Source organism: Ooceraea biroi, chromosome 13 (genome assembly GCF_003672135.1).
Source record: "Ooceraea biroi isolate clonal line C1 chromosome 13, Obir_v5.4, whole genome shotgun sequence".
In the NCBI taxonomy this organism is placed as follows: Eukaryota; Metazoa; Arthropoda; class Insecta; order Hymenoptera; family Formicidae; genus Ooceraea; species Ooceraea biroi.
Window position 1 is genome coordinate 8314715 of NC_039518.1, and position 14170 is coordinate 8328884.

Below are 14170 nucleotides of genomic sequence, written 5' to 3' on the forward strand. Positions count from 1 at the left end.
CTTTTTAAACGCGATATTAATTCACGCGACATTTACAAAAATGATTTTACTTAATGTGTTTACATTAGTCTTTGTTTGTAATATTTAAGTCACAACTACAAATAGTACAAAATACATATTATAGATATAAAAAAATATATTTATACATTAATACATTAATTGGTCCACATCTATGCCCAATGCTGGTGCAGTTATTTACCCAATACTGGTCCATACAGGGTGTCCCGTGTTTTAACCGACAAACTGCGGGAGCATATTCTACTAGTGGAAATAAGAAAAAATTCTTATATCGAGTTTGCTTAGAAATGCTTTATTACAAAGTTATAAACCAATATTGAAAAGAAATATGAGATAAGTAACAACGGAACATAGTGTAGAATTTGGAAGGTCGAAGATGTTCACATGTATTCATGTTCACTATGTTGAAACGATTCAGTATGATTGTTACTTTCACAACAGTAGCGTTAGATTTCAATCGTCGTGTCAACTAGCAATTACTATCAGAATGCCAAAAGTGTTTTCAAATGAGGAATACACTGATATTCATTTCGTGTACGGATTCTGTGACGGAAATGCACGAGCTGCCGTACGAGAGTATCAACGTAGATTTCCTAACAGGAGAGTACCAGATAGTTCTGTGTTTAGTAATACCCATTTGCAATTACGTAATTTGGGTTCATTTCGACCTATGAATGAATATGATGATGTTCGTTCAGCTCTAAGACACCGACGACTCGAAAATGTGCCACTGCAGTTTCGCCAAAACAGCTGGATACAGTTAGACGGTTGTCCATCGCACTATGCTAGACAAGTTAGAAACTGGTTAGACGAACATTGTGCTCATAGGTGGATTGGTCGAGGAGGACCGGTTTTCTGGCCTCCAAGATCGCCCGATTTAACGCCTCTTGATTTTTATTTATGGGCAACTTTAAAAAATAAAGTTTACAGTACAGAAGTAATCTCGCTTGAAGATTTAAAGCAACGAATTACTAATTCAGTTACTGAGATGCAACAAAATTTTCAGGAATGTCGTACTGTAACAAATTCTGTACTACGTCGATGTCTAGCTTGTATCGATGTGCAAGGACAACATTTTGAAATGCGTCACTAAATCATTGCGTAGATAATTTTTATTTTTGTGAAAAAATCCGTTGTTACTTATCTCATATTTCTTTTCAATATTGGTTTATAACTTTGTAATAAAGCATTTCTAAGCAAACTCGATATAAGAATTGTTTCTTATTTCCACTAGTAGAATATGCTCCCGCAGTTTGTCGGTTAAAACCCGGGACACCCTGTATATTATTGCCAGTATCGAATCAGTACTAGCAATTAAGTACGCATGGCGTTACACTCCTGTGTCGAATCTGTACTGGCACAATACTGCCACGATGGCAAACGGTACAGTCCCAGTATTGGACCGTTTTGAAATTTCTACGTGGGTTTGTCGGATTTGCCCTGTCGGAGGGGGAGGAGAGCAGCCGTTTTACCTTCACGAGAGGAACAGAAACGAGCGAGCGGATTGCGCAGCGAGTTCCACTTTCGAATCGCACGCGCGTGTCGAGTCGCGCTCTTGACCTCTCTCGAGTGGGCAGAAAATACTCCCTGAAACGTTAAACGGATACTTACACATATTGCGCCGCGTTCGCTAATGAAGGCGCGCGATGAGACTCCGCGCGGCGTAATCGCGATAATCCGATTCCGGCACTTTAACCGAGCGCGGCTCGTTTCTCAAGCGATTACGCCGACGTCCGTGTGCGAGCTCGCGCGCGCAGAGGCCGCGCGTACGAATCTGAACAAGAACAGAACCTGCGTGTGGAAACCGTCATCGTCGTCGCGTCGCCGCGAAGATGTTTTACGTGCGGAGCCTCGCGCGGTCGTCGATCGCCCTGAAGCAGGTATCAGGTAATGACGCGGTGCGGAGCGTGCTGGCGCGCGGTGCGCCGGCGGTCGCGCACGCGACAGCGCTGGGACAGCCGCGCCGCGGTTACGCCGACCACCAGATCCCGGACCGCCTGAAGAACGTGCCCGAGGCGCCGAACCCCAAGTTCTTCGACATGGTGGAGTACTTCTTCCACCGTGCCTGCCAGGTCATCGAGGACAAGCTGGTCGAGGATATCGACAAACGGTCGCGTATCACCATCGAGGAGCGCCAGAAGAAGGTCAAGGGTATCCTGATGTTGATGGAGCCGTGCGACCACATCCTCGAGACCACGTTCCCGCTCAGGCGCGACTCCGGTGACTACGAAATGATCACCGGCTATCGCGCCCAGCACTCCACTCACCGCACCCCCTGCAAGGGAGGTAGGTGCCGGAGCCTTCCTCGCCCGCTGACTCCAATTTTTATTTTCGACGTCGAAGCCGATGTTCGTCTATGTTCTTTGCGATCCGTGGGAATCCCGATTTGATACTGCTTTCTTTTTGCTCCGTTCCGACTTGCTGATGCTTGTGCATGTAGAAATAAATGTGTTTCAGAATTTCACTCCTACATGAGTTGCATGCGGCCCATACTCCACTTCGTTGAATCGAATAGTTTTATATAACATGTATACCGCGAATAATATTTATATCATTGCAAATTTATATTATCAAGGAAAAGATATAGGGGAAAGTCCCCGATTATGAGATACCATATCGATTTTGCCGAATGTAAGGAAATCTATAGGCAGAATTTAAAAATGTAATACGTTCTCTTGAAGAGAATTTAATCAGCTTTAGGTTGGTCAAATGAAAAATCTAATTTTAATATTATTTTTTTCTGAAAATTAAACAAATTTGAAAACACAGCTTTACGCAGGATCGAGAAAGTGTGCTCCTAATATAAGATACCTTGAGAAATCGGTGTTAAAAGTGCAAAATACATCAGTATTGCAAGTACAAAACTTTATTAGATATTTTTATAAAAATACTGCTGCCACAGCCTTCGCCAAATCTTCACGATTCCACCGTCAACGCTTCCTCGTTTCCCTAACCTCCATAGTCAGATTCTATAAAAATTAAATACACAAAAATTCGTATTAACTTTTCTTTAACCTTAACGTAGTATTTTCTTTCTTTGTATTACACTACATACTCTTCATATTCGAGCAATAATTATCTCATATTAAGAGTACCCTGAATATCTCATTGTACGAGCCACGCGCCTAGCGGTTCCGCGATCGTGAAATCTAACCTCTACAATTAAGCAATTCAACAAATCGCGTATTGTCCTATTACTACGATTCTACTCTATCATTGCATACTGAATTTATTGCCAACCATTTCTTTATTATGTAATAAACAAGGTTTGAAGACTTACCTTAAGTTCCTTTGACATGTTCACAATTTCACAAACCTTTTCTTGCAAAAGCTAAACGCAATAACGAACAATGAATTTTTCACTAAATACATTTTACACCAAGAGTAATAAGTTTATGGTGGAATTAACAGATGGTGCTCACTAGTTTAGCAGAAACTCCATTATCTCATATTAGGAGCATATCTCATAATAGGGGATTCTCTATGCTACCAAGCTACAATTATAGAAAAAGAAAAATTTTTATGGTAAATTATAAAATACTGAGTGATAAAAGTCAAAATGATGGAAGTCAAAAAATCAACTCGACACTGAACGTGTTAAATATACGCGGACGTTTATTAAAGATATTTTGTATATTGTTTTTCTTTTGTTATGTAAGAAGTATTCTGAGTGAATTACGGGTGATTTTTTACTTGAGATATCTTTGTAACTTGAAAATATCTCTTTAATTCTTCCAAGTGTTCTACTTTAAGCTTCCTCCAAGAACGTGAAGAACGTTCGTGGCGTAATAATCGATAAATTATCGATGACGCGTGACCGATAAGCGACGTGCCGCCACCCTGCACGTGGTCTAATGCTATTAAGTGTGTAAAAACATTTTAATTTCTTTTCTGCATATCTTCGCTTTAGGTGCATAATATGTGCAATGCAATTCAATCATCAAACTATTTGCCCTCGTTTTCCGTGACTTTCTGTCATGTCTCGAGTAAATTTCGGATTTCTTCGTGAAAGGAAATTTGTCTAAAAAATATTTCAGCCGCATTTTGAAAGCGCATTCCAGTCGAAGAAAGCATTGATTAGATGATCCGAAGATACCGGTCGATTGAATACGCCATACATGTTCACTCTTCAAAACTCTTCACAAATGTAACAAAACGAGAATTTATTTCAAATTTAAGTAATTATGTCAGAGTGCTGAGAAAAGAGACTAAACCTTTGGAAAAATCTAATATAATCTAACGTATTACAGAGATGTGCCCGGAAGTCTAGCATCTTCAAGTTAACTTTCTTGCATGAGACAATTGGCGTGTCTCGGGACACGTGAGACACGTCGGCTATTCGCGTGATTAGATCGTCAATAACAGCGTGATGTATTGGGTCGTCCGGAAAGTTCGTGCCGATTTTGAAGGAAAATTCAAAGGCAACATTTTTTTACGTCGATAAATATTTATTGACTTATGTATGCACCGTTTTGTTTCACAACCTTTGTCCATCTTTCACGCAACTGGAAGATTCCATTCTCCCAGAACTTCTTAGGTTTCTCGGCGAAAAACTCCTCAAGGTGGTTTTTTATGTCGATCAAAGAGTTGAAGTTCTTGCCGCTAAGAGAATTTTGCAAAGACCTAAATAAGTGAAGGTCTGAAGGTGCAATGTCTGGTGAATACGGTGGGTGAGGTGGCACATCCCAGCCAAACTCCAACAATTTTTGTCGGGTAGTCAAAGAAACATGAGGTCTGGCATTGTCCTGATGGAACACGACGCTCTTCCTATTAGCTAATTCTGGACGTTTTTCCTGAATCGCTGTCTTTAATTCGTCCAGTCGCGAGCAGTACTTATCTGCATTTATCGTTTGGTTGTGTGGTAGGAGCTCATAATATAGGATTCCTTTCCAATCCCACCAGACACAGGGCATGACTTTTTTTGGACGAAGGCCGGCTTTCGGAGTGGTTAATGCTGGTTCATTTCGCTTACCCCAGGATCTTTTTCGTTCTACATTGTTGTAAATGATCCATTTTTCGTCACCCGTCACTAATTGCTTCAAAAATGGTACGTTTGCGTTGCGCTTGTACAGCGAGTCGCAGATGGAAATGCGATCCATTAAATTTTTTCGGCCAAATTATGCGGAACCCATACACCATAGCGACTTACGTAACCAAGCTTCACTACATGATCGTGGACAGTGGTTTTCGATATTTTCAGTATCTCTGCCAATTCACGTGTCGTGTAGCGCGGGTTATTCTCGATCAGTGTCTTGATTTGGTCATCATCAGTAGTAGAGGGTCTGCCCGAGCGTTCTTGGTCCTTAAGGTTAAAATCACCAGCTCTAAACTTAGCGAACCACTTACGTACGGTTCTTTCAGCTAAAGCGCCTTCTCCGTAAACAGAACATATCGAATTTGTTGCTTGTGGGGCATTTTTGCCTTTCCGGTAATAGAAAAGCATCAAGTGTCTAAAATGTTCTTTGTTTTCTTCCATCTTGAAAAGAGTACAAAACTGACACGAATCAATTTATCTGAAAGAACTTTTTTCCTAAAGATGCGTTGAAATGTCACCTTTAAGCATATGTATATAAATCGTATGTTTTCAATAACATTGATATATTCAGACATGTTCCAACGCCATCTATTAAAAATCGGCACGAACTTTCCGGACGACCCAATATATGAGCTCACTGAAAATTTATCAAGTTTAGTTTTACTAACATGAACTCTTAACTTATTTGCAGAATTGTTCGTGTGATTGCCTCAAATGGCAGTTGTGTGGTCTACTCAAGATGATTTATGTACCAATCTTGCGGGTATACGTTAAACACAGAGCACGAGAGAGAGACAGAAAGAGAGAGTATTTTATGGCTTCCACTGCTTACGGCTTCAGCCTTGAGAACCAACGAAGCAAATGTCTGATAAAAGCGTTTGATAGAATCACGGGCACTGGAGAGCGAGTCGTATTACGAAAACACTCTGAACAGCTCAGTATCCTAGTGCAAGTCTTTTATCACGATAACGTACAATTTTTGTCTTCTTCTTCTGCCCGGAATGTGATAGATTAAAATAAATTTTTTGAGCGGAAAGATAGGAAAAGATAGTAGAATGAACAAAGTATATATCCTTCAATTTTCTTTTCTCTTAAAAGATAATTACTTCTCTTCATTATGTTTCTTCGCAAAAATCTTTACGAAATATTACGTGCGTAGTATATTATATTTGAGACTTTAGTCTGAGTGCTTTGAACAATGAGAGGATTAGCTACCTTGATTGCACCACATGTGCTACAGCTCTGTCTATGCAAAACTGAAAGACAGCTCACGAGTCTCACGTTACGTTGCTGATGAATAAAACTGGGCGTTTCTACGCTCTCGTATTCATCAGTTGCTCCCATCCGTTGCGCTCATCAATCGATTCAAAGCATGATACATAAAGACACAACAATACATAACTTTGAAAGAATTTGAAGAATGTATTGTACACAATACTAATTACTAATAATGAAATAATATGCGATGCGAGCGACTGAAATTGACGGAATGAATCAACGGCACGTGGAAACTTAAAGAATGAACGATGCCAGGCAGTTTCAGCATTTTATGTGCCAAGTGCGCTATGAGCGTTCATCTCAAAATAAATTGGTAACCTGGCACAGACGCGTCTAATGACAATGACATGATATTTCGGGTCAACGATCTTATAAAACAATTGTTCTCAATTCGATTCGAGTCTTTAAACAGTCTTTACACTTTGCATCGAGTTATCCGTTGATCCAAAGAAATAATAAGTAATGTTTATTTAAAAATTTTGCTGCATCTCATTTCCAAATTAATCGAAGTCTATGGTAATAAATAATAATAAATAAATAAATAATAGAAAGATACTCCTACATTTATATTATAAAAATTATATTTTTATAAAATATTACTTTATATTTATAGAGGAGAATCCCCTATTATGAGATATGCTCCTAATATGAGATACTGGAGTTTCTGCTAAACTAGTGAGCACTATCTGTTAATTCCACCATAAACTTATTACTCTTGGTGTAAAATGTATTTAGTGAAAAATTCATTGTTCGTTATTGCGTTTAGCTTTTGCAAGAAAAGGTTTGTGAAATTGTGAACATGTCAAAGGAACTTAAGGTAAGTCTTCAAACCTTGTTTATTACATAATAAAGAAATGGTTGGCAATAAATTCAGTATGCAATGATAGAGTAGAATCGTAGTAATAGGACAATACGCGATTTGTTGAATTGCTTAATTGTAGAGGTTAAATTTCACGATCGCGGAACCGCTAGGCGCGTGGCTCGTACAATGAGATATTCAGGGTACTCTTAATATGAGATAATTATTGCTCAAATATGAAGAGTATGTAGTGTAATACAAAGAAAGAAAATACTACGTTAAGGTTAAAGAAAAGTTAATACGAATTTTTGTGTATTTAATTTTTATAGAATCTGACTATGGAGGTTAGGGAAACGAGGAAGCGTTGACGGTGGAGTCGTGAAGATTTGGCGAAGGCTGTGGCAGCAGTATTTTTATAAAAATATCTAATAAAGTTTTGTACTTGCAATACTGATGTATTTTGCACTTTTAACACCGATTTCTCAAGGTATCTTATACTAGGAGCACACTTTCGCGATCTTGCGTAAAGCTGTGTTTTCAAATTTGTTTAATTTTCAGAAAAAATAATATTTAAATTAGATTTTTCATTTCACCAACCTAAAGCTGATTAAATTCTCTTCAAGAGAACGTATTACATTTTTAAATTCTGCCTATAGATTTCCTTACATTCGGCAAAATCGATATGGTATCTCATAATCGGGGACTTTCCTCTATTATAAAAATGAGAAACAAGAAGATTTTATTCGAAATCTGTATAATATATTGGGTTGGCCAAAAAGTAATTGCGTTTTTTTATATAAATAAAAGGCGAATGTTTCATGGGAAGCAAAAACTTTATTAAACAATATATTGTCCATTTTGTTTGATTATCTTTTGCCATTTTTCAGGCAACTTCATGATTCCGCGCTCAAAAAAGTTCTTATCTTTTCAGCAAAAAACAATTCCAAGAACGATTTGATATCCTCATCGGCAGTAAAGGTTTTACCATTCAAGGCGTTTTGCAAAGAACGAAACAAATGGTAATCTGATGGTGCCAGGTCTGGCGAATATGGTGGATGTGGTAACACGTCCCTTCCAAGCTGCAACAATTTTTCACGAGTGACCAAACTTGTACGTGGTCTAGCGTTATCATGGTGAAACACAACACCTTTGCGATTCACCAATTCTCGACGTTTCTGTTCGATGGCATCATTTAATTTATCCAGTCGACGACAGTATACGTCTGAATGAATGGTTTGATTCCTTGCAAGCAGCTCAAAATACACAGTCCCACCAGACTGACAGCATAATCTTTCTTTGGTGAATATCTGCTTTTCAAGTGCTTCGAGCAGGTTCATCACGCTTGCTCCACGATCTTTTTCGTTTGACGTGTTGTAGACGATCGATTTTTCGTCGCCTGTTATCATACGTTTCAAAAATCGATCATTTTCCTCACGTTTCAAAAGAGAATCGCTGATGTCAATACGCTTAGTGAGATGAATTTCTTTGAGCTCATGTGGTACCGAAATATCGAGCTTACTAATGTATCCAAGTCGTTTTAAATGGTTTTCAACACTCGATTTCGATATGTTAAGATTCTCAGCAATCTCTCGTGTCGTTAAACGCCGATTGGAATCGATCAGTGCCTTGATTTTGTCATCATCAATTTCAATTGGCCTTCCTGAGCGTGGTGCATCTTTCACATTAAAATCTCCAGATCGAAATTTAGTACACCAATTTTGACACTGCCGCAGTTTTAAAGCATCTTCGCCATATATTGGTTTGGCCAAAAAGTAATTGCGTTTTTTTATATAAATAAAAGGCGAATTTTTCATGGGAAGCAAAAACTTTATTAAACAATATATTGTCCATTTTGTTTGATTATCTTTTGCCATTTTTCAGGCAACTTCATGATTCCGCGCTCAAAAAAGTTCTTATCTTTTCAGCAAAAAACAATTCCAAGAACGATTTGATATCCTCATCGGCAGTAAAGGTTTTACCATTCAAGGCGTTTTGCAAAGAACGAAGCAAATGGTAATCTGATGGTGCCAGGTCTGGCGAATATGGTGGATGTGGTAACACATCCCATCCAAGCTGCAACAATTTTTCACGAGTGACCAAACTTGTACGTGGTCTAGCGTTATCATGGTGAAACACAACACCTTTGCGATTCACCAATTCTCGACGTTTTTGTTTGATGACATCATTTAATTTATCCAGTTGACGACAGTATACGTCTGAATGAATGGTTTGATTCCTTGCAAGCAGCTCAAAATACACAGTCCCGCCAGACTGACAGCATAATCTTTCTTTGGTGAATATCTGCTTTTCAAGTGCTTCGAGCAGGTTCATCACGCTTGCTCCACGATCTTTTTCGTTTGACGTGTTGTAGACGATCGATTTTTCGTCGCCTGTTATCATACGTTTCAAAAATCGATCATTTTCCTCACGTTTCAAAAGAGAATCGCAGATGTCAATACGCTCAGTGAGATGAATTTCTTTGAGCTCATGTGGTACCGAAATATCGAGCATACTAATGTATCCAAGTCGTTTCAAATGGTTTTCAACACTCGATTTCGATATGTTAAGATTCTCAGCAATCTCTCGTGTCGTTAAACGCCGATTGGAATCGATCAGTGCCTTGATTTTGTCATCATCAATTTCAATTGGCCTTCCTGAGCGTGGTGCATCTTTCACATTAAAATCTCCAGATCGAAATTTAGTACACCAATTTTGACACTGCCGCAGTTTTAAAGCATCTTCGCCATATATTGGGTTGGCCAAAAAGTAATTGCGTTTTTTTATATAAATAAAAGGCGAATTTTTCATGGGAATCAAAAACTTTATGAAACAATATATTGTCCATTTTGTTTGATTATCTTTTGCCATTTTTCAGGCAACTTCATGATTCCGCGCTCAAAACAGTTCTTATCTTTTCAGCAAAAAACAATTCCAAGAACGATTTGATATCCTCATCGGCAGTAAAGGTTTTACCATTCAAGGCGTTTTGCAAAGAACGAAACAAATGGTAATCTGATGGTGCCAGGTCTGGCGAATATGGTGGATGTGGTAACGCATCCCATCCAAGCTGCAACAATTTTTCACGAGTGACCAAACTTGTACGTGGTCTAGCGTTATCATGGTGAAACATAACACCTTTGCGATTCACCAATTCTCGACGTTTCTGTTTGATGGCATCATTTAATTTATCCAGTTGACGACAGTATACGTCTGAATTAATGGTTTGATTCCTTGCAAGCAGCTCAAAATACACAGTCCCACCAGACTGACAGCATAATCTTTCTTTGGTGAATATCTGCTTTTCAAGTGCTTTCAGCAGGTTCATCACGCTTGCTCCACGATCTTTTTCGTTTGACGTTGTTGTAGACGATCGATTTTTCGTCGCCTGTTATCATACGTTTCAAAAATCGATCATTTTCCTCACGTTTCAAAAGAGAATCGCAGATGTCAATACGCTTAGTGAGATGAATTTCTTTGAGCTCATGTGGTACCGAAATATCGAGCATACTAATGTATCCAAGTCGTTTCAAATGGTTTTCAACACTCGATTTCGATATGTTAAGATTCTCAGCAATCTCTCGTGTCGTTAAACGCCGATTGGAATCGATCAGTGCCTTGATTTTGTCATCATCAATTTCAATTGGCCTTCCTGAGCGTGGTGCATCTTTCACATTAAAATCTGCAGATCGAAATTTAGTAACCCAATTTTGACACTGCCGCAGTTTTAAAGCATCTTCGCCATATATTGGGTTGGCCAAAAAGTAATTGCGTTTTTTTATATAAATAAAAGGCGAATTTTTCATGGGAATCAAAAACTTTATGAAACAATATATTGTCCATTTTGTTTGATTATCTTTTGCCATTTTTCAGGCAACTTCATGATTCCGCGCTCAAAACAGTTCTTATCTTTTCAGCAAAAAACAATTCCAACGATTTGATATCCTCGTCGGCAGTAAAGGTTTTACCATTCAAGGCGTTTTGCAAAGAACGAAGCAAATGGTAATCTGATGGTGCCAGGTCTGGCGAATATGGTGGATGTGGTAACACATCCCATCCAAGCTGCAACAATTTTTCACGAGTGACCAAACTTGTACGTGGTCTAGCGTTATCATGGTGAAACACAACACCTTTGCGATTCACCAATTCTCGACGTTTTTGTTTGATGACATCATTTAATTTATCCAGTCGACGACAGTATACGTCTGAATGAATGGTTTGATTCCTTGCAAGCAGCTCAAAATACACAATACCTTTAAAGTCCCACTAGACTGACAGCATAATCTTTCTTTGGTGAATATCTGCTTTTCAAGTGCTTTCAGCAGGTTCATCACGCTTGCTCCACGATCTTTTTCGTTTGACGTTGTTGTAGACGATCGATTTTTCGTCGCCTGTTATCATACGTTTCAAAAATCGATCATTTTCCTCACGTTTCAAAAGAGAATCGCAGATGTCAATACGCTTAGTGAGATGAATTTCTTTGAGCTCATGTGGTACCCAAATATCGAGCTTACTAATGTATCCAAGTCGTTTTAAATGGTTTTCAACACTCGATTTCGATATGTTAAGATTCTCAGCAATCTCTCGTGTCGTTAAACGCCGATTCGAATCGATCAGTGCCTTTATTTGTCATCATCAATTTCGATTGACCTTCCTGAGCGTGGTGCATCTTTCACATTAAAATCTCCAGATCGAAATTTAGTAACCCAATTTTGACACTGCCGCAGTTTTAAAGCATCTTCGCCATATACATCACGTAACTTTTTATGAATTTGCACAGCGTTTTTCCCTTTTCGGAAGTAATAAAACAAAATATGAGGAAAGTGTTCTTTTTGATTTTCCATTTTGAAATCGACGGCAAACAAATAATTGTTAACGAAATGGTGTACTTTCTTTTTCTAAAACAAGCTTGATCTGTGAGGTGTTAACCTACATAATGAATTTGCGGTTTAGAATGAAGTTAGTTACATTTCAAGACATGTATGTCCATCTATTGTAAAAAAACGCAATTACTTTTTAGCCAACCCAATATTTCACGGCGTTCCGCGAGAGATTACGCCATCGTCGATCGTCTCCGCGGTCAATACAAAATGAAATTGTCGGCATTCGACGTTGCGTTGCTCGAATTTGAAATTCTATTTATCACGTTTGTGTCTATCGATCACCTGTTTGCCGTCTTCTGTTGACATCTAACAAGGCCACAGAGGAAAGTATAAATTCGCTTGCTTGCGGAGACATACAGACATTCGACGTTTAGTAATTTTGGTAACATCGGCGAAGAGCAACCGTAACGAGAAGCCCGGAAAGTGATAATAAAGCGAGTGACCGTTCTGACTCCAATCCTCGACACTGTATTCTTCATAATAAAGAACAACGATTATAAACCAATTTGTGTCTTATAAAATAAAAGTAATAATAACGCGTGTACGCCTATACGAGGAACGAGCGAGTGATGTCGCGTCTCAGCCGGAATAAAACAAAAAGGAGATGCTTGATGAATACTCGACGGACGACAAGCTTCGTTTTAGATACGTTTCATTATTCTCGCTTTTACGGTTCACCTGTACACCGGCGAAACATCGGAGCGAGCGTCCGTTACAGAACGGAGTATCTACGACGAGCCGCTGCCGATCGAAACGATGCAAGCTGACGGTCCACAGGATCGCGATCGCGAAATCCATTCGCCGTGTTTCGTCCTTGTCGATGCGTATCATTGACAGATTTAGGAAAAAGCGGTCGCCGGGCTGGGAGCTGCTTTAATTGGCGCCGATGAAATTCCGAGTTTCTCTCCGTTCTCGCTCTTCCCACGAGCGTCGAAAATAAACTGGAGTGTGTGTGCAGCCCCGACGAATCCATTTCGCGCGCTCTAATGAATCCGAAGTTATCGATGTGTAAAAATTCGCGCTAAACGTCGCCCGATCGGTGCTTACGGGATACGGAGAGGACGGCGATAAACGCCTGGACGATTTTATTCCGCACGCTGTGCAACTGGCAAAAGAGAGAGAGAGAGAGAGGAAGAGGAGGGAAATGAGAGGACTCGAGCCGCGAGTTTACGATCGCGATCGCGCTTCGCGATCCGCCCGGGGAGTTTCGCAGAGGTGCAAAATTCGGGCTCGGAATGAAATCGTTAAACGCGATAATCTCCGCGCAGAGCGGATGCTGCACAGGTGGACGGACGATTGGGTGTCGGGTCTTTTTAGGGTGTCGTTACGTTCGGACGATCGTTCGCGCGTCTCGAGCGTCGAGCCTCGCGTGCACGAGGCTTTGGTAGCGCCTTTTAACGTCCCTGCGTTTCCGAGATTGCGAGCGTTTACGGATGGTAGGACGGACCGAGTACCGCCCAACCACGTGTTCTACTTTTGACGATCCGGTTTTTTTCCCGTTCTCTTCTCCTCGCGATAAAATTTCGATGTTACTACGGTGGTTGAGTCGGATCGATTGATTAGAGGGTCGTTCTCGGAAAATTTTGCCGTACGCAGATGATCTTGCGTAAACGAAACCTTCGCAGCTGGTCCGGACAAAGACAAAGCGACTTAATGATATTTTGGATGGAAAGGGGAAACCTACTCACAAAGAGGCGACCGACCGTGCCAACGGATTTGCGCTAAAACCATCCCTGACGAAATGAAGACTATGCAAATCCTGCGGGATCCTTTGAGCTTCGAGCTTCCCGGTCATTTTTCCGCATTGTTTGTGGCACAAAGGGAGATGCAGGTGAGTTACCGCGAAAGGAGCCTGCCCAAGGACAATAGTACCTGCCAGAATCGCCAGGGTGATAAGGGGAAACGGGACGAGGAAACCGCTGGAGAGCCAGCTGAATAGAAACCGCTGTTTTGCTTTTGCCCCGAGAGAAAGTTCTATCCCGAAGATGAATGCGATCATTAGTCTGCGGGGGAAACTGCGAGAGGAGTCACTGATCGAGATCCATTATTCTCGGTATATTTTCGTAGGATCACAAGGATCGCAGGAGGGCCCGACTTTGATGGAGAAGCACGAGGATCCGAGAGAGAGAGAGAGATCTCGCTGACAAATTGTCTTCGCTT

At 40.2% G+C, this 14170-nt stretch overlaps 1 protein-coding gene across 1 annotated transcript; it reads left to right on the forward strand.

Annotated features, from left to right (window-relative positions):
• The first annotated feature begins 1829 nt into the window (after window positions 1-1829).
• On the forward strand, window positions 1830-6465 carry LOC113563260 (glutamate dehydrogenase, mitochondrial-like). The gene is made up of 2 exons (XM_026974661.1): window positions 1830-2304; window positions 5745-6465. The coding sequence occupies exons 1-2, from the start codon at window positions 1851-1853 to the stop codon at window positions 5756-5758; spliced, it is 468 nt and encodes a 155-aa protein (XP_026830462.1). The 5' UTR covers window positions 1830-1850; the 3' UTR covers window positions 5759-6465.
• The last annotated feature ends 7705 nt before the right edge of the window (window positions 6466-14170 follow it).